We start from the raw sequence: 19,141 nt of genomic DNA, 5'->3' as shown, positions 1-19,141 counted from the left end.
TGAGAAACTATTAGTTTAATTTTTTGTCAAGGGAATTTTGTCCCATTCTTTCCATTTGAAAGTTGGATGGCGGTGCGGCTAAAGGGTTGAAGAAAAAGATTCTGTTGCAAGTAAATGAGGATAACTAAAAATTAATTGTCAGGTTTCAGCATTTTTATTGTGAGTTAAAGAAATATTAGTTTTATTCCAGACTTATGCCCAACCCTGTATATACCACATAATATCTACGGAGTGAATATTTGACTCCCACAAATATTTTAATGATATTTTTCTTTACCATTTTTACCGAATCGGCTCGGTTTGAAAAATACAGGCTATTGAGAAAATACAAAATTTATTGCCATTTCTATCTCACAAACGGTTTCATCGAATGAAATCAATTTCGGAATATAGTTTTTCATTTATTTAATGAATCGTTTTGGAACACAAGATATAACCGACGTCTTCCAGTTTTCTCATTATGACCATTACGTACCATAAATATAACAAAAATTCGAAGTACTCAACTCTTGAAACTAAGTTTGAGCTATCTATAATAAATTTTTGGACGCTTTCTAAAATGAAGGAATTTTTCATATTTTCTTCGCAAGTATAATGCGCCGTTTTCGAGTAATTTGATGTTCAAAAATTAAAAAGTATCTGCGAAATATAAAAAATTGGGTACTTTGGCTGAAAACAACTCTGGTTAAAAGATCCATAGATGTACAGTACTGCAGTGTCACAGATTCAGCTGGCTATTCCGAAAGTAATTTTGTTTTTCTAGGGGTGACACAGTTCATTATGGAAACTTGAAATGGCTTTATCTTTCTAACAGGGCTGAATCGGAAAAAATGGTAAAGGAAAAAAGTGTTTCTTTCGACCTCAAGAATCTACTGTTAAAATATTTGTACGAGTCAAAGACTCACCCTGTATTTTTCTGTACAAATATGCATCCAAACCATTTGAGTATGAGTTATTCTGTGGTAAATATTCATCATCTGAATATAAATTTCATAGGATAAGTTTCTCAGATATTCTGGAAAAATTTGATTATTGAGGAAAATCGAGACGAAAATAATAAACAATGGCAAATCAAACTTAACTGAAGGTATTGCCTGGTTGAAGACTTCACACGATTCATATATTTTGAGAACTTACTGACTTTTTGCAACGTTCTCTACAACACAACATGGAAAAATATTTGTCATAAGGGAATTTTGCACATTTGCTTTCATTTTGTTTGAGTAAAGATCAATATCGTTATCATGTATAATTCAAAGGTACATCAGCATCAGCTATTCGCATATCGACCCCGAAAAGTAAATTTGCTCATTCAATAAACATCCCGAGATCAACATTGTTATGATTTCATTACCTTTTTCAGCTCGTAGAAAATGAGCCAAGTGTGAATTGGACAACTGAATAAAGTGGTCTCTTTTCACAAAATTTCAAAATAAAATACAAAAATATTGAACACGCTTCCTGTGATTTGACTTTATGAAATGTTTTTCATTATTGCGTGAGAGAACTAACACCGTTTGAAGAAACGAAAATTTCTTTCTGTTTCTTTCCAAATGCAATAGCCAAGTTTTCAAATTAATTCAATTACAAATATTCTCAGAGAATGTCAACATTAATTATTGGGGCATGGATATAAATTCTGTATTTCACGCTGGGAATTAAACCTTAAAATAACAGAATATTCGAGATTCATCAATAAGAAATTCATTCTAGAGGGCGAAAATCCCAGGAACTTCTGTTATTCATATTTTCATCGATTACTCTGGATCAGCCGTGATAAAAGGATTAGGAGTTGATAGAATTCCATGAAATTCAAATTGACAGCTCCACAACTTAGTGAAGGACGAAGCAATCGATTGTGATTATTCAGGAAAGATTTTTCTGCAGGTACAACAACTCAATCCGATAAACACAGGAAGTAAAAAGTAACGCACAAGATTCATACTTTCGATGTTTCTTTTTTGTAGAAAAATGCCCAAACAGGTAAATTTTTACTGTAAATAACGCAACTTTTCATTTATAATTGGAAAATTTGTCATGCACCCTTCACGAGTTGCACTCTAATGAGTTTTTTAAAGACTACGTCCAAATTTTTATTCCCAAAATGGATGGATTTTTTGTTGTTGAAGATGATTTATTCATTATTGTTGTTTCATCGACACTTTTTATAGAGAAGAAATGGTTTTACTAATTGAATTAGAATTTTCACTTCTTTTGTATGTATTTTGGGGTCAATGACAAACACTTTGGGAGTGATTGATGTTTGTGTATAATAGTATTATTGGAAACATGTTCATTAATTTTTGTTATTCTGAGTTCATTTCAGAAAATTCATTCTATAATAAAAAAAGATTGACAAAAGCACCCTACCAAGAATTAAATAATCTTCAATAAAAGGTCTCTAAATTTCTGTGAAAAGAAATTTTTTTTTCTTATATGTACAGGGTGGGCTAAATTGGTGATACCTGAAATACAACTTTTTCACCGAACTAGATAGAGGAAAATGAATTACACATTATGGTCGATTTTTTCGAGAAACTAATAATCCCATGAACTGCATTCCACTATCTACTTTTGTTTTCGTGTTGTAGGCCAAAATTGAAATTTGGGTGATTTCAATTTTGACCATTATCTTTGTTTTTGTTTCTGCTAGGATGTTGAAACGAAAACATTATACAGACACTTTTCTTATAGCAATCCAGTGGCGTTATATGATTTTTTCCAACAGGTTCATTTGCTGAGCTATAACATTAAGTTGTATTTTTTCTTAGGAAAACAGTAGTTTGAAATGACTTAGAAAGAATAGCCATTTTTTGCTCGTTTCAGAAATATATCATACATCATACATCGCCCTCAGATTAGTTCAGATATTATGAAAAAACACAACTTTTATATTATACCTCACAAAATAACTGTTGGAAATGACTGTTAGAAAAAGTCATAGTACGCCACTGGATATCTGTATAATGTTTTCATTTCAACATCCTAACACAAACAGCAACTGAGATAATGAAGTTGAAATTGCACAAATTTCAAATTTTGGCTATAACTTGAATACAAAAGAAGATAGTGAAATGCAGTTGATGATATAAGTTTCTTTAAAAAAGACGATCGTGATGTGACATGCATTTTCCTCTATCTCGTTGGGTTGAAAAAGTTGTAGTTCAGGTATCACTAATTTTGCCCACCCTGTACATATTTCAAAAACTCCCTTCATCTGTCGTAGAGCAGCATGACAAAACCGAAAAGTTGGGTAATTTAATATAATACTTGGGGCCTGGTCGAGCATTTTTAAACATGATACCATGCAAAGATATAAATTTTGTTTTCATACTGAAAAAAGTGGACGGATTTAAGAAACATCCACTCTCATTCAAATGGAAATGTTACAGTAAGGATTTCATAAAAAGTAAATATCTTCTGTTGAAATCAATTAAAAATGTCTTTTATCGTCTATGCTTTTTGTAAGAAGAATATATATTCTGTATATATATTCATGTATATATATATAATCCATTCAAGAATGATTGACATCTCGGGTGGCTATGGAAAATTAGTTTAGATTTTGTGTTGCGGAATTTAGGTTGGTATTTTGAATATACAATGATGTATATGTGAATCTATGCACTGACCGACGATAATTTTAATTTTGTACTGCTTTTTTTGTTCTTAATTTAATCGTACAAATTGAAAAAACAATTGTAACAATTTTGGATGCGGATTATTATACTCTGAATTTCAATATTTCTTTTTATTAAATACTATTTATAGTAATTATATTTATTTATTCCAGTTCTGTGATTGAAACTATAGAAATTATTGAAAGTAATTTAACTCCCAATATATCGTACAATTATTCTAATTGTATGAAATTATTGAATATATTTTGTGACCAGATATAAGGTAATTCGTAGAATGAAAGCCATTAGAATAAAAGTCAAATTTTTGCCTCAAATTTTCAGTATCCTTGAATGGAATATGGGTGATATCTTAACAAAATTGACTGTAATCAACTGTCAACAGATACGAAAAAATTATAATTTTTTCATTCAATTTCAACTGCACACCAATACAGAGAAATCGCTCAAAAATGTTTCACTTGTTGTAATTTATTGTTGAAACAATTTTGAAGTCAGAATTCGTTCCTGATGTACGCCAGCACATAGGTATAATAATAATTGTGAAATAGAGCATTTATTTCGATTTTTATTGGCATTTTAAAATTGCCCTCCTACGGTTGGAATTAATAAACATTTGAGAGTTGATAATGAAACGAACAGTATTATATAATGACAGGATGCTGTGGATTATTACAAATGGCCAGTTATTCATAGAAGCAATGCGAATTTCAATGAACGTATAAACGATTTTCTTGGCATTAGTTCAGAATGTTGTTTCAGAAGATTAATAACAAATGTAACAGGATATTTGTTAAACATTGAAAAGAATTTGGCCATTGATTTTCATTGAGATCCCACAAACCTTTGCCCAGTAGGAAACCCTTGGCAATGTCAAGCTCAGCATCGATTTCATGCAGCAAACTGATATTTCTCTTGTATCTGTTTCTCTGTAAAACTCTGTTTATTCTTCTTGCGTCCTTGCAATATTTATTTCGGCATTTGCAAAGTTTACCTTATATGGAACATTGAAACAAAATCAGAAATCTTACTGAACAGCATACACAAAAGATTAGGACAAAAACAGGATGAATATTCACAACTCTTCACATCAAGAAAAGTTATTTTAAGGATTAAATCTACATAAATTCATATTTAGGGAATTGAACTCTCGATTACCAACATATCAAGAAGACATAATTTGATGAATATAAATTCGTCTGATTAATCGAAAACTCTAAAAGTATAGAATAAAATATTTCACATAAGAATTTTTTTTCGATTGATATTCTGATTTTCAAATTAATATTCCTCATTATCGATTGAAACTCTCATTTAATTCAATGGTAAGGAAACAATAACGTCACACACACACACAAAATTTACTTAATTGAAATTCTGTTAGTTTATGAATAAATATATTTTTCAACTTGACAACAAATGGAAATATTAGTTGAGTGAAAGAAATAGAGCAAATACATAAATATCACAAAACAGTCAACTTTCTCTCACTGACTCACCGTTCGCAGAGTCTGGATTTGTTTCTCCAGAGGTATCATCAGCAGTTATTTCCACAAATTCTTTCAAATGTTTTGGCAGATCAGTGGCTTCTTTCACCGAATTTCCATCGATCAGAAGAACTTGCGAAATTTTAGTATCACTCTCTTCTATATTCTCATCCTTCTGCATCGTTTCTTCTTCAACTTTCTCCAAGGGTCCATGTTTTTCTTGAACTCTTTTCATGAACTCGTCTTCAATTCCTGGTAAATGAACCGCTTCAAATTGTGGTTTATCAGATTCAAGGTTCTTATTTGGAGGTGTTGAAGTAATCTTTATCATCTTATGGTGTTTGCGTTCTTCTCTTTCTGCCACTTGCCTCATGTATTCTTCGTACATCTTTTGTCTCAATGTTTCACTGGGCGACTGTGGAAAAGATTTTGGACGATGTTTAATATTTCCTGTTGAATTTTCCTCCGTATTCCTCATTTCTATGAAAAGTTTTCTCTTTTCCTCTAGCAGACTCTCAAGTTCTTTCTCTATCTCTTTCTCCTTCTCCAAAATCATCTGTAATTGACGTCGGTAGATTTCATCTGGAAGTGACGTTCGACGTCTTGAACTGGTAGATTTCTCGGTAGTTTCAAACTCTGTTTTTTTGTCTGAACTCGAAGTATGCTCCTGTTGTTCTATTTTATCACTTCCTCGGGCAATATCTAACCAATCATCGAGATTAGATACTTGAAGTCGCGGATTGCAATGCGACTCCTTGAAATTTCTAGGAAACGTTTTCGATGTACTCATCGAGTAAGATGTATCGCTAGTTTTATGCATTGTCTCTTTTTCGAATGATGTTATCTCTATCCTCCTATCTTGAGAGCATTTCGCATCTTTCGAACCCATTCGTTCAGAAAATTTCGAATGCAAATCATAAAGTATCTCTGGTTCATTCATGATCACTTCTGACCTCTCAAGTTCTGATCTTTGTTTAGGCGAGAGATAGAGCAACAAGTTAGGGTTATTATAGAAAGGAAGTCCTGCCCATTTTTTCGAAGACATTATTTGCTTCAGTTTCTCCGTAACCTCTGAAATCAAATTACTATTATTGTCATCCTGCATATTTATTGGATTCAAGCTAGCAGCAATCTCAAGCTTTTCTTTGGTTTCGTTACCTGCTTCAGCCAATTTCTCGAATTTATCAGATACTTCGGAGAGCTCCCGCATCAATCTGGTACCATGTGGGGATGTTAATAGAAACTCTAGACAACTTTGTCTCAAACTGAGCGGCTGCTTAAGAGATGAGGCCTCTTTGGCAATTTCTAAGTCAGTTAAAATAGATGCTACATCAGCTATAGAAGAAGTCATTGGATTCAATCTTACGGTACTTGGTGAAGTCTCTCTAGAACTGCTGCTGCTGTGAGATGGTGACTGAACAGTTAAAGATTGAATCTTGGGTCTTTCTGGAGAAGGAATTACTGCTTGATTCACTATAAAAGTTGTGGAGGATACCTGCTCTAATTTACACAAAACCGATGTTATCTCTCTAGCTGTATCGCAAGCTATTTCTTTCATGCATTCATCCCAATCTAAATCCACAATGCTGTCTGTTGATAACTTCTTCTTTGGGGATAATTCAGGCGTAGGTGGAGGTGTTAACTCAGCATAGTCATTGGGGATATTATAGTTGGTATCCACAGAAACATATTCGGAAGAATTTTGTATAGGCATTGATTTTTGGTTTGATTCTGCCGACCCTTCCGCACCTACTTCTGTAATAGTGGTCTGAATCACAGGAGATTTGAATTTCAATTCTGCATTTTCTTCTATTACGTCGGTTTCGGTTTCAAACGTTTTTATTGTTTTACCGTCTTGTGATTCTTCTTCCACGTGATTTGAATTTTTTTCTGAGCCTTCCACAACAATATTTGCATCACTTTGCTCTTCCTGTTCGGACGGCGTCGATACACCAGTTCCTGATGAGTTTTCCGAAGAAGCATTGTCGCTGGAGCTCTCCAAATAAACTTTTTCAGGCTCTACGTTTTCAGATGTATGGGTATGGATATGCTCTATAATTGAGGGAGAATCTAACATTTTAGTGCAAACCAAAACAGCTTTCTCTTCGTTTCTCTTTAACTGCAAGCGTTTTAATTTATTTCTTTTGGAAAAACGTGGAACTTGTGTAGGAGCACTTTGGTTGAGGTTCTCCAATTCTGGAGTACCTTGTTTTAAATGACGAGTTAGTGTAGAGGATTCACGATCACTCAAGTCACTTCCTTCTTCAGATATGATATCTAAGAACCTTGGATTATTTGCTAATGGTGTGAAATATTTCATGAGAGCATCTCGCTTCCTTGCCTTTTCCATTTTTATTGAATCTAGAGTGCTTACGGATGATTGACATCCAGGTGAGTTGATTAGATTGATACCTTCCAAAAAATTCCTCAAAGTGAGCTCTTCTTCAGGAGAAAAATTTCCAACTCTCTGCAGAGGTTCTTCGTCTATGGAAATGGCGATAGTGCTCAAAGATGCAGGGTTCTGAGGAATTCTTAACTCTGTTGTCTCTTCCCAGTCCGAATCGGCTTCTGAAACTATTGCTTCACACTGATGTTTATCTTCTTCCACAGATTCCTCAACTTCCTGTATTTTGACAGAGTCATCCTCATCGTCCAAACTCTTACTTTTGATTTTCAATTTTGGTTTTGAGGCACCTGCGTCTGGAAAATCCACTTTGTATTCCTCCTTGACTATGTTTTCGTTCGAATTGGTTTCGTCTGTATGTGGTAGATGATGAGCGTTAGCTGCGTTTTTTCTTTGTCGTCTTCTTTGATTTTTTGAACGTTTTCTTTTGGTTTTCGGGTTCGCACAATCAGCCATTGTGAGACTGTTTTGAATAGATGATGAAATGAGGGTAGTTGATATGTAGCAGGGAGCCTTTCCTGTTCAAATATATATTGTTATATGTGGCGGACACTCCGTACAAAGCGAATAGCCAGACAGGTTGCTGTTATTATTCCACATTGCATTATCAGCCACACAATTTTCAAGCGAGAATCGATATCAAATACTTAATTAGTTAGAGTAATCAATCCAAAGCAAACAAAATATTACATCACACAGTTAGATCAACCACTTTATCATGATTTCCTTATGGAAATCGACGAAAACCTCGCGAGTCTCAAACGTAGTGTCTATTGCATTCACGTCGCTATCGAACTATCGTCGAGTTTGGTTAGAGGTATTACCCGCTAAATTTACGTATGTAGTATTCATGTACTTCACGATAACAGCAGCACTGTGAAGTTAATCGGTTGATCATTAAGTTTGTAATTGAATATTCGTATTAAATAATGCTAGAAATATGCGAGAGTTCTGATAAAGGATGGCTCCGAAATAAATTAAATTATATTTCCATTGATATCCTGAATGGGATTTTCCGACAGTGGCGTAACGCACTAGAGGCAAATCTTATAGCGGCGAAAAGATTTCTCACGAAATCCGTATGTTTATTAATGCAGATATCCAAATAACTATACAGGGTGAGTCTTTGACTCGTACAGATATTTCAAAAGTTGATAGATAGATATAGAACCACTTTTATTTTTTCTATCTCACAAAGGGTTTTATCGAATGAGATGAATTTCGGAATATAGATTTTCATTTATTTGATAAATCTTTTTCGAACACAAGATATCGGCCACGTTTTTCAGTTTTCTCATTATGTATCATAAAAATGCCAAAATTCAAAGAACTCAATACTTGAAACTAACTTGGAGGATATATAATGAATATTTGAATATTTTGTAAAATAAAAGTAGGTATTCATAATATTTTGTCGTATGATGCGCCGTTTTCGGGTAATTTGATGTTCAAAAATTATAAAGTAGCTGTGAAATTTGAAAAATTGGGTACTTTGGCTGAATATAACTCTGTTCGAAAGATCCACATATGTGTAGTGTCACAAATTTATCTAGTTATTCTGAAGGTTATTGTGTTTCTGCAGAGGTGGAATAGATCATTATATAAACTTAAAATGGCTATATATTTTCATCAGGACCGATTCGAAATTTACTTTTAAATTATTTGAACGAATCAAAGACTCACCCTGTATTCATACATACCTATCTAGTATTCAGGGCCAAACAATTACATTTTTTACATTTTACAGGAGAGCAATATGACGATTTTAACAATATCTTTCAAATCAATGAGTGTTGCAAATAGAAAATTATGGGTTATTTTTTCCTTATGATATTTTTAAAACTATCTTAAATCGATGTCAACCGCCCAGTACATTAATTTATTAAAATCATTGTGAATTATTTGTGAGACATAATACTATTTGGTTCTAGCAATATATTTGAAATTTTGTGACTTAATACTATATTTGGTGACTTAATACTGTTCAGCTCTCAGGGGTTCATTGGAACATGGGATTTTTTCTAACTGAATATTGAGTGGAGCCTTGCACTTATAAAAATGGGAATTTTTGAATGGTTCCTCACTTAGCACTATTCAATGAAAGTACAATTTCCATTTCGAACTGAAAATAGATTACAAAACACCGTTCCTTTTCCATTGACCCGAATTGATATTTCCTAATTACCTCAGTGTGATCTACGCCACTGTTCTCGGTGTTCCTTGAAAAGCTCATTCAAGGCCTGGGCCCCTATCGATTCAAACGTTCAACATAAACAACCGGTAATGAGTATAGGTGACATAAAATCACATGTCAGAGACTACATAAATAATATTTAGTCTAGACAGCTCTCAAACCAAGCATGATCGTTAAGGAAAACTTGCAACTTATGAGCAGTAACGAAAACTTCACTAGAGTTTCTACAAAGCTTACCTCCTGCTTCAGTCAATGTCGAACAAGAGGAGACATCAGAAGAAACAGTGGAGTCAGGCGATAAAGGTGGCTCGATGTGTTCTTTGAAATTATTTTGTCCTGAAAAAAAAAATTACAAATAAATAAAAATAGGAAACGAATGTCAACAACCAGTGAACAAATAAAAACAAGCAATTTCCATTAAAAAATGGCTAGCAATATTTTGTGTCAAGTATTAATTCGAGTATTAATTTTATTAGCACCCACAGAAAAACCATAAAATACAGTACCTAATCGATCGTTCGATCACTCTTAGATATTTTGGGCTAGGATAATGATTCAAACTTACGCGCAATCGACTTTAGGTAGGAACCTCTAAAAGATCTAAAATTATTTTTGAGTTTACTGGATGGTGTAAAAGGGTTAAACAAGATACCACCATGAGAATATCTAATCATATTCTGAATCTACATAAAATTCTGATTTCGAAAGACCCCAATTATATGTTAAGATTTTGCCATGACTTCATCAGATGAACCCCAATTATTATTATGATTTATTTGTGTGCTTTGTGTACTTTGTGTGCTTTGTGTACTTTATATCTTGAAAATCATTCGACATAAATACGAGTATATGTTTTTTTTATTGAATACTCGGTTTTCAAGTCTTTTTCAGTTTTTCCAATCACTCTTCACTTGGTCCGAAAGACACTGCGCTTTATCGATATGGACCTCAATGTCAATGAGTCCATTTTTTCAAATGGCATATTTTTTCCGTCTGTTGATTATTGTCTGTTGCATTAATTTCGGAATTTCGGGATTATAATTGGTATATAAATGTTCACCACCGAAAATATACAGGGCGAGTCTTTGACTTCTACAAATTCTTGAGGTCAAAAGTTTTTCGATACCATTTTTTCCAATTCGGCCCTGATGGAACCATCATTCTAATTTTTCATAATGAGCTGTGTCAGCCCTGGAAATACAAAATTACCTCCAGAATAACTAGCTAAATCTGTGACACTACAAATTTGTCGATCTTCTGAACAGAGTTGCATTCAGCCAAAGTACCCAATTTTTCAAATTTCACAGATACTTTTTAATGTTTGAACATAAAATTACTGGAAAACTGCGCATTATATGAGAAAATATTAAGAATACTTTAATTTTACAAAACGTTCAAATATTCATAAGGTAGCGTCCATCTTAGTTTCAAGAGTTGGATAGTTTGAATTTTTAGTATTTTTATAGTACGTTATGGGCATAATGAGAAAACTGAAAAACGTGGCTGATATCTTGTGTTCGAAAAAGATTCATCAAATGAATGAAAAACTATAATCCGAATTCCATTGCATTCGATCAAACCGTTTGTGAGAACTAAAATCAATTTTTTTATGGTTTTTCAATAGCCTCTATCTTTGAAACCGAGCCGATTCGGAAAAAATGTTAAGAGAAAAAAGTGTGTCTTTTGACCTCAGGAATCTACTGTTAAAATATTTTTACGAGTCAAAGACTCGCCCTGTATAAAACTTTCCAGTGTAGATACTGGAATACACAAAGATATAGAAGAATTTATAAATTTACGATTCAAAGAAAAAGAGCACTCGAGGGAATATTCGTATTTTATAAGAGAAATATCAGTAAAATAGAAATAAGAAAGTACCTTAAAGCAGAGCATTTAATTCATTGAAAGAGTTAATTCTCAGAAAACTCAAGGGATTATAAGGAAATTTTAACCTATTCATATTGGAAAATTAAACATGAAGCAATATTCTCTTTTTGTAGCATAAATTTTTCAATGAAAGAACTAAAATTATATTATATAGTAAATTATAGTATATTAAATTATAATATATAGTATATCACCAAATTTAATGTTTCCTTAATTCTCTAATGGGTGGATAATAAAGGAACATGAGTGGGCGTGCATAATCATTGAAATTGTTGAAGACGAAAGCAACCGATGAAATAATACCCTAATGACAATTTCATTCATTGATGCCATTGTTAACTGTAATTTCCCTCTTTGAGTGGAAATGATGCAGAATAATCTTACGACAGAGTCGACGTGCGTAAAATATTCTGATGATGAATTGTATCCATTGGTAAGGCTTGGTCGCCCTATATTTAGAACAATATTTTGTGAAATTAACGTGTCAATTGAAACTTCTGAAAGCTGGTTCATTCTCAGACCAAATGAGGATGAGTTCATAATTATTTTCAATACTTATTTATGTAATCTCTTGGAGGATAATTGACTCACTGTTTTCAAATGGTGAAAATGGATCGCAAAGTGGGTATCTTACCTATCCTTCAATTTTCAATTTGAAACGATTTTTTTGTGAGGAAAATTCCACTCACTTCACTAGACACAGATGGATCTGATTATAAAATAGAAGAAATGATTCTGAGACAGTTTGTGATGAAGCAAAAAGCCGAAAGAATTTCTTCTTCACCTTATCGCACAATAATGTCCACTAAACCAGAATTTTGCGATCCACACACGAAAAAGTAACATCGATGGGACCCAGCAAAGTTACGGATATCATAATATAATCGTCACCTTGACATATTTTCAAAATAAATATTCACCATGCAAATCTGAAGCGTCGAAACGAACCTGTGTGACCGAAGAATCGTGTTCTTCGCTTTTCGTAGATTGACGATGATGAAATCGAAAGTGACACGAATTGGTGGTCGACAATGTCTATGCGATTTTAATCTTTCTATTAGATTTTATGATTCAGTGTTGGACCGTTGGCCGGTCGGTTACGAACGATTGTGTTATTGCAAAAATGTGTCTGTCCTAAAAATAGGCCAGTGGATACGTGAAAGTAGGTTTCGAAATTCGCCACTCGATGTAGCTTGACCGAAAATTTTGGCACATTATCGAATTTACTTCAATAATGCATGTGATATCTACTTGCGTACAGAATGAGATAATATGACGGAAATAAGAATACGGGGATTAGGTTTTGTTGCAATACAATTGAAAAAAAATTCATTGTCACACAAATGTTGATTTCTTTCAAGAATTGTTATGATTTTCTCTGTTTTCTCGAACTTCAAATCCATTTGTCCTTCCGTATGAGATTCTACATTCTAGATTTTAAAGGGGGTTTCGATGCTCTGCTACCTCAAGATCTATTGTACACCCCATTGGATCTGTTTTCGCCGATATGTCGTCTACATCTATACGGCCAGTTCCACTATTTCCAAATTTTTAATGAACTCCAGTTATAGTCAGAGAGCTGGAAACGGAAATCGGCAAGAGTTTTGTAATGGCTCATAATTAAATATGATTTAGTATTGAGGGTGTAGGTACATAAGTCAGCACCCACTCTCAAGGTCAAGTAGTGGAACACCTAGCCGCGACGCGCTTTGATGTACCTAGATATATAAAATTACAACATACTCTACAAGTATTTTGTAATGATTGAAAATAGTCACTCAACTAGACAGCTCAACTACAGAAAACTTGAGAAAGCTTTCAGACCTTATTTTAGTGAAACGCGGTGGTTCAGTACCCCACATAAGTTGCTGCCTTAACAATGTCGTTTCAAGAGATTTGTAATGACTGAAAATGCATTTATTGCTCAAATATCATATATTACTCGAGAATAAAGTAGTCAGAGCACATATCAATAGAATAGAGGCAGTCAGCAGTCACCCAAAATACGGATATTGTAATTTTATACAAATCAAAGAGCGTCGCACCCAGATGTTTCTACCCGACCTTGAGAGTGGGTGCTGACTCAAGTACACCACCAAAACTAATTCATATTCAATTATGAGCCATTACAAAACACTTGCCAATTTTCGTCGCCAGCTCTCGTACTATTACTCCAGTATCTGGAATGGCATCAGGGAGTAGTAGTAGTCATGTAGTCACGAGACTTTCTCGTCTCGTAGGATCTAGTCTCGTCTCGTAAAGGTCTCATAGTGTCCTCGTTCATAAAGTTTTGTAGAAGCGGAATATTTAAATATAATATAATAATAATTATAACGCATACTCTTGTTGATCTACCGGGTCATTTTTTTCCAATTATTTGCCTTTGGAAGTATAGTTTTTATAGTGATAATTCGTTAGGATTTGTTGAATTTATAGATTCCCGACAAAGATTTTCGAATTCTCGGTTTCAATCGACTTATTTTGAATTTAATGTTATTTAATATGATATCATAAAAAACTTTAGAATATAAAAATTTATCGTTCAACTTTCACCCTTTACTTTATGTTTCTCCCATAGCAAAAGCTTTTCAAGGAATGTATTTCGATCTTTAATGTATGTCGAATTTTTAAATCTTGGAGAAAAAAATACGAAAAAGTGATATACGAAGAAATTATCCAGTTTTCAAATTAGGAAGCAAAACTCCTTTATTGTCCAAAATATTCAAGATATTACGAGTCAGAAAACTCACATCCTTAACTTAAAATATCATATCATTATCTTATATCCAGACATTCACGTAATTCAAATGATACAATTCCAAATTCTTGAATTATCACGAAAATACAGGAGGAGGTACCTTACGAAATCAGTTGTCAATAATTGTATTTTTTGAGATAGATAATTGTTGTCCCCCAATAATAATTAGTAATTTCAAGGTATGGAAAGCAGTTATTTCGAAGTACAAGAAAGTAATTATCTATTATTATTGATCCTTTACAACACCACAACAGAAGGAATCTTTCAGAATCGTAATAGATATACCACAGTATCTCCTGGCGGTAATTAGCATTACTCAATTCATGCGCTACAAAATTATCACATATAATGGTATTTTGAAACAAATGGTGAATTACATATAATTAAGGATAATTTCTTCACGTAACTACTCAAGATCCAATCGATAAACGGTGGTGGTATTAAATCAAAGACCGGAAATTGACACATGAATGATGCTGTAAATACTTTTGACTGATTGTCTTCGGTTTCTTGTAAAAAATGATGGAGACTACGTGTGATCAGGAAATAATATAGAAAATAATTTTACAAATCTAATATCCAATTTTTCGAATCAAAATTCGTGCTTATCTGCGATGTAAACCAGTCATTTGATTTTGTACAAAAATTATAAGAAATAATATTAAAAAAATTAGGTGAATAAAGCAATCTAAAGAAAATATTTGCTTCACTGCGCAGATATTCTTGTACGTTATGAAGTAATAATGTATAATTGTATAATTCACATTCCAGTGATATCAAGAAATATTGTTTGGCAAAAATAAAATTCGAGGTTCAGATAACTAATTTGGACATTTCTTGAACTGTTTGTGATATTAGGTTCTAGATGACCTTCAATAAAGAAATACATTTTGATATACCACTTTTCGGTACCTATGTAAAATTATCTAGTCTTAAACTAGCATCTTCCACTGCGCTTTCACCAATTTGTTGCCGAAACAAAATTGAAAATTAAGGTACATATCTTATCGTTTTCGAACTTACAATAATTATTGGATCATGAATATCTGAACACAATTGAGAACGTCTTAGTACGATCAAAGGAACCTTTTAGCTTATGAAATTGGCATGACTATTGTTTTCAGAGTACACAAAGGGCATGGAAAGGAATTAGATTTGTATTTCGCATTTGTGGATGGATTCAAGCTTGATTCCTTTCTATTCAATCAGCGACGAAAGGAAGATTGTTTAGATTTGATATTTGACGTTTGTCGGGAAAGCAATCGCTATTCATGCAGAAGGTAGACTGAAGTGGAAAATTTAAATTAATGAAAATAGTACTGAAGGAAGAATCATTTGGCTCGATAACGAAGAAGAAAACAGCCCAATCAAAGGAAACTTCCATTTTAAGAAATCGGCATGCTTTGTTTTTCACAATACATAGGGGGCACATAGTTTGAATGGAAATAAATTTGTATTTCGTATTTAAAAAATGGATTCCTTTCAATTCAATCAACGTCGAAAGGAATATTGTTTAGATTTAACAATTGAGGTTGTTGATGCTGAAGTAATTAGACTCTGAGGTGGAAAATTTCAATTAATGGAAATAGTGATGAAAAAAGAATGATCAAAATCATTTTGCTCGATAAGAAAGGAAAAAGAGAGAAAACCATATCATTTTAATCTAGATTCAGGGTCTTTATAAATCGTTGTATCATCGCAGTAGGCGTCGAAACTTTCGCAAATTTAAATTATTTTTATGGTGTTGTAGACAGAATGTTCAAGAGATTTCAATACATAAGATTTGAAAATATCATGAATATTATATTGAAAAATATAACAAAGACAGTCCAATAATACCTCAAAGCATACTTCAAGGATAAAATAATTTATATAAGGACCAAAAGATCTCATATTTCAATCAATAAACGAGTATTCGAATTCAAAACGAGCGAATTCAAATAGGTAGAGTAAGAATATTTCGCAAATATGTGAAATTGCGCCCACTTCTTCATTCATAGGATTAGACTATTTATGATGATTGCAGTGGTGATTATTTCATAAATTCTTATTCGAAACAAGGAGAACTCATTTTATCGCTCGAAACATAATTTATTGCACTTGAAATATGCGATCGAATAAAACATGTATCAGGCATTCTGAAAATTACCGATGAAAGCTGGGGAGATGTATCAATTTAAACGGTTTATCAACTATAATGTTTCCATTTGGGTGCATTTACTAAATTACGAATTAATTATATGGAAAATCTTTCTGGAGGGAATGATAAGAAAATTCCAGTCGCGAAATTGTTCAGTCGCAAAATGCCAATAATAATTATACTCTGTATAAACCTCCATGCTATGAAAATAAGTGTCCATATCCGGTCAAACATATTACATATATATTTGTTGCTTAATGATGTCCTGTTACAAATGGGAATAATTCATACTTGGTAGAAATAATACCATTGAAATGCATGTAAATTCCATCATTATTTCAAATTGTGAATTAGATATATTCGAGAATTTTTTTTATATTTCCATGACATACACGTCAAATTCAAAAGTTATCAGTTTGATGTACTCGGGAAAAAAACTAGCATATTTTCAGAATGTACTGAGAGAATGTCTAAAGAGAGCATTAATATATACCTACTATACTAAAGAACGAGCGTTTAAAAAAATTCTGAGTAGAAATTTGAAGGTTGAAGATCTGTAAATGAACTCAATTCTTTCCTCAATTATTTCCAAAATGAAAAGAAAAGGTTCCATTATGCTCCTCTTGTAATGTGTTTAGCATTTAGTTCATTGTAGATTAAAATAATTCGAGCAATCTGAGGCAATTGGAAGAATTTTTTGATTTACCAAAGTAAAATTTCTGATCGAAGTTTTCACACGCCAATGACATAAATCTTGAACGAATCGAGGTATATATTTTATTCTCTATGAATATTGCATTGATGGAACCAAAACGTGATGAACTCAACCAAACACACTAAATCACAAGATTTTCATTATAATGAGTTTCATGTTTCAGAGTTGCCTATAATTGAATAAGTTGATGGAGATGTCCTCCTTTTTGCTCCAAACACTTGTGCTGCTGAAGTCCAATAAATCAATAAATCCCACAATTCGCCTCTGATTGATGGCGCACCCAAACATTTTATGAGAATGAAGTGATGTCTAAATAAAAACATTTTCTGGTTTGCTGGCTGCTCCAAATCAGAAAATCAGAAAAAAAAATTCGTTCGAGAAACATTACTGTCACTTTCGGAGTAATGAAAATCTACACCAACATTGGGATACCACATAGATCCTGTCGCTGAAACATTTATCAATAGAATCGCATACTATTTTATTCCCATTTCTGAAGTAGGATTAAAAAATAAATGCTTTTTGCACGCAAGCGTCGGTAAAAACCATCTTTATAATTTTCTAATAATTTTAATACAATAATTCAGAATGCTAATTTGACAAATTAACTGCAAAAAAGTACAGCAGAAGCTAAGAATTACGTTAACACACAGATTATCGACCTTCAATATTCCATAGCCTACCTGACAACGAATTTTTTGTCCACTAATTCAAGCGAATTTTCGGAATGGTGAAACAGCCTCTATAATTTTGATTTAAGGGCTTTCATGGTTCTTTGTTCGAAGTTATTCCCCTCTTTATTTTTATTTTAAATAGTGACTTTCGCCCTAAGAATGAAATTCACGGAGAATTATATTGACATTTCAATAGAATTTATACAGACAGTCTTCTATTTTACGAATAAAAGAGCAAAAATGAAGGATGCTATACAATTTTTTTTTATTCGAGATGTGCGTTTCTCTGAAAGTCATGTAAATAATAATTTCAGCAAACTATCGACGAATTAAAGAGAATTATTCAAAAGAGTATACAGGATCTTCAATGATCAACGATTGTTACATCGCAGTGGAATTTGATGTATTCTTTGCCATGGTGACAAATATCATAAATTTCGCAATTTACAGTCATTCTAATAATTGTTTTCTCCATTTCTTTAAGTTTCGTGATCCTTCTGTTTTCAAAACCGAGTAGGTCATTGAAATCTGCCAAATGGAAATATTTCTAGGACCACTGCGATGTTGAATCATCAGAGCATGTGAATGTTCATAGCGTTATCCACGAATTTTGATGCATTTTTGCATTGTGTTATGAAAAATTAAAGTTCTTTGATAAATAAGGCATTATTCTGAGGTGAAATTGTAACTGAACGATGAATTTTATCGAAAATATTTCGAGGTAATTGAATCAAATCAATCGTTACTGAAAATTTATTTTGAGAAGCCAAAATTTAAAATTAGAATGAAAGAAGAATCACATCACCGAAATTGATGATGCTGGATCATGAAATTTTAAATTTCCATTACCATATAAGTATTTAATATAATATTCTTTCACGTATGAATTCAGCTCATCCACTCATCTCTGTTTGAGATTTTTCTCATTTCCAATAAATGTGTTAACATGAAATGGTGAACGAGCGTCTACCTCTGAATTGAAAGAATCGTTCACACGAGTCGCTCAGACGGAAAATTAGGTGTATTCTTTTTAATGATTTTCATTTCAAATACATAGTTAGAAATGTATATTCTTTACTCTAGAAATAATCGAAATCTATGCAGCATTTGAATAACTCAAAACAGAGACAAACAGGTTGTCTCTAACTCAAACATAAACTCAATCTTCGTAAATTCAAATACTTTTACAAATATTTCAACAGTAGATTCTTGAGGTCAAGAGAAACACTTTTTTTGTATATCAT

At 32.8% G+C, this 19,141-nt stretch overlaps 1 protein-coding gene across 16 annotated transcripts in view; it reads right to left on the bottom strand.

Moving 5' to 3' along the window:
- Nucleotides 1-19,141, bottom strand: part of LOC123315648 — a 129,889-nt gene that overhangs the window by 54,997 nt on the left and 55,751 nt on the right. For 10 of the 16 annotated variants that reach the window (XM_044901427.1, XM_044901425.1, XM_044901432.1 and 7 more), the window contains 3 exons: nt 9,961-10,059; nt 5,138-8,047; nt 4,483-4,632 (listed from right to left, as the gene is read on the bottom strand). In XM_044901427.1, the coding sequence (XP_044757362.1) occupies nt 4,483-4,632; nt 5,138-8,047; nt 9,961-10,059 (3,159 nt within the window). Of the gene's footprint in view, nt 1-4,482; nt 4,633-5,137; nt 8,048-9,960; nt 10,060-12,244; nt 12,420-12,530; nt 12,700-19,141 lie in introns of those variants that run through there. The other 6 variants (XM_044901433.1, XM_044901437.1, XM_044901440.1 and 3 more) reach the window with 6 other exon arrangements.

Source organism: Coccinella septempunctata, chromosome 6 (genome assembly GCF_907165205.1).
Source record: "Coccinella septempunctata chromosome 6, icCocSept1.1, whole genome shotgun sequence".
Classification (NCBI taxonomy): domain Eukaryota; kingdom Metazoa; phylum Arthropoda; class Insecta; order Coleoptera; family Coccinellidae; genus Coccinella; species Coccinella septempunctata.
The sequence above is the reverse complement of the archived record's forward strand: the minus strand, read 5'-3'. Positions and strand labels throughout refer to the sequence as shown.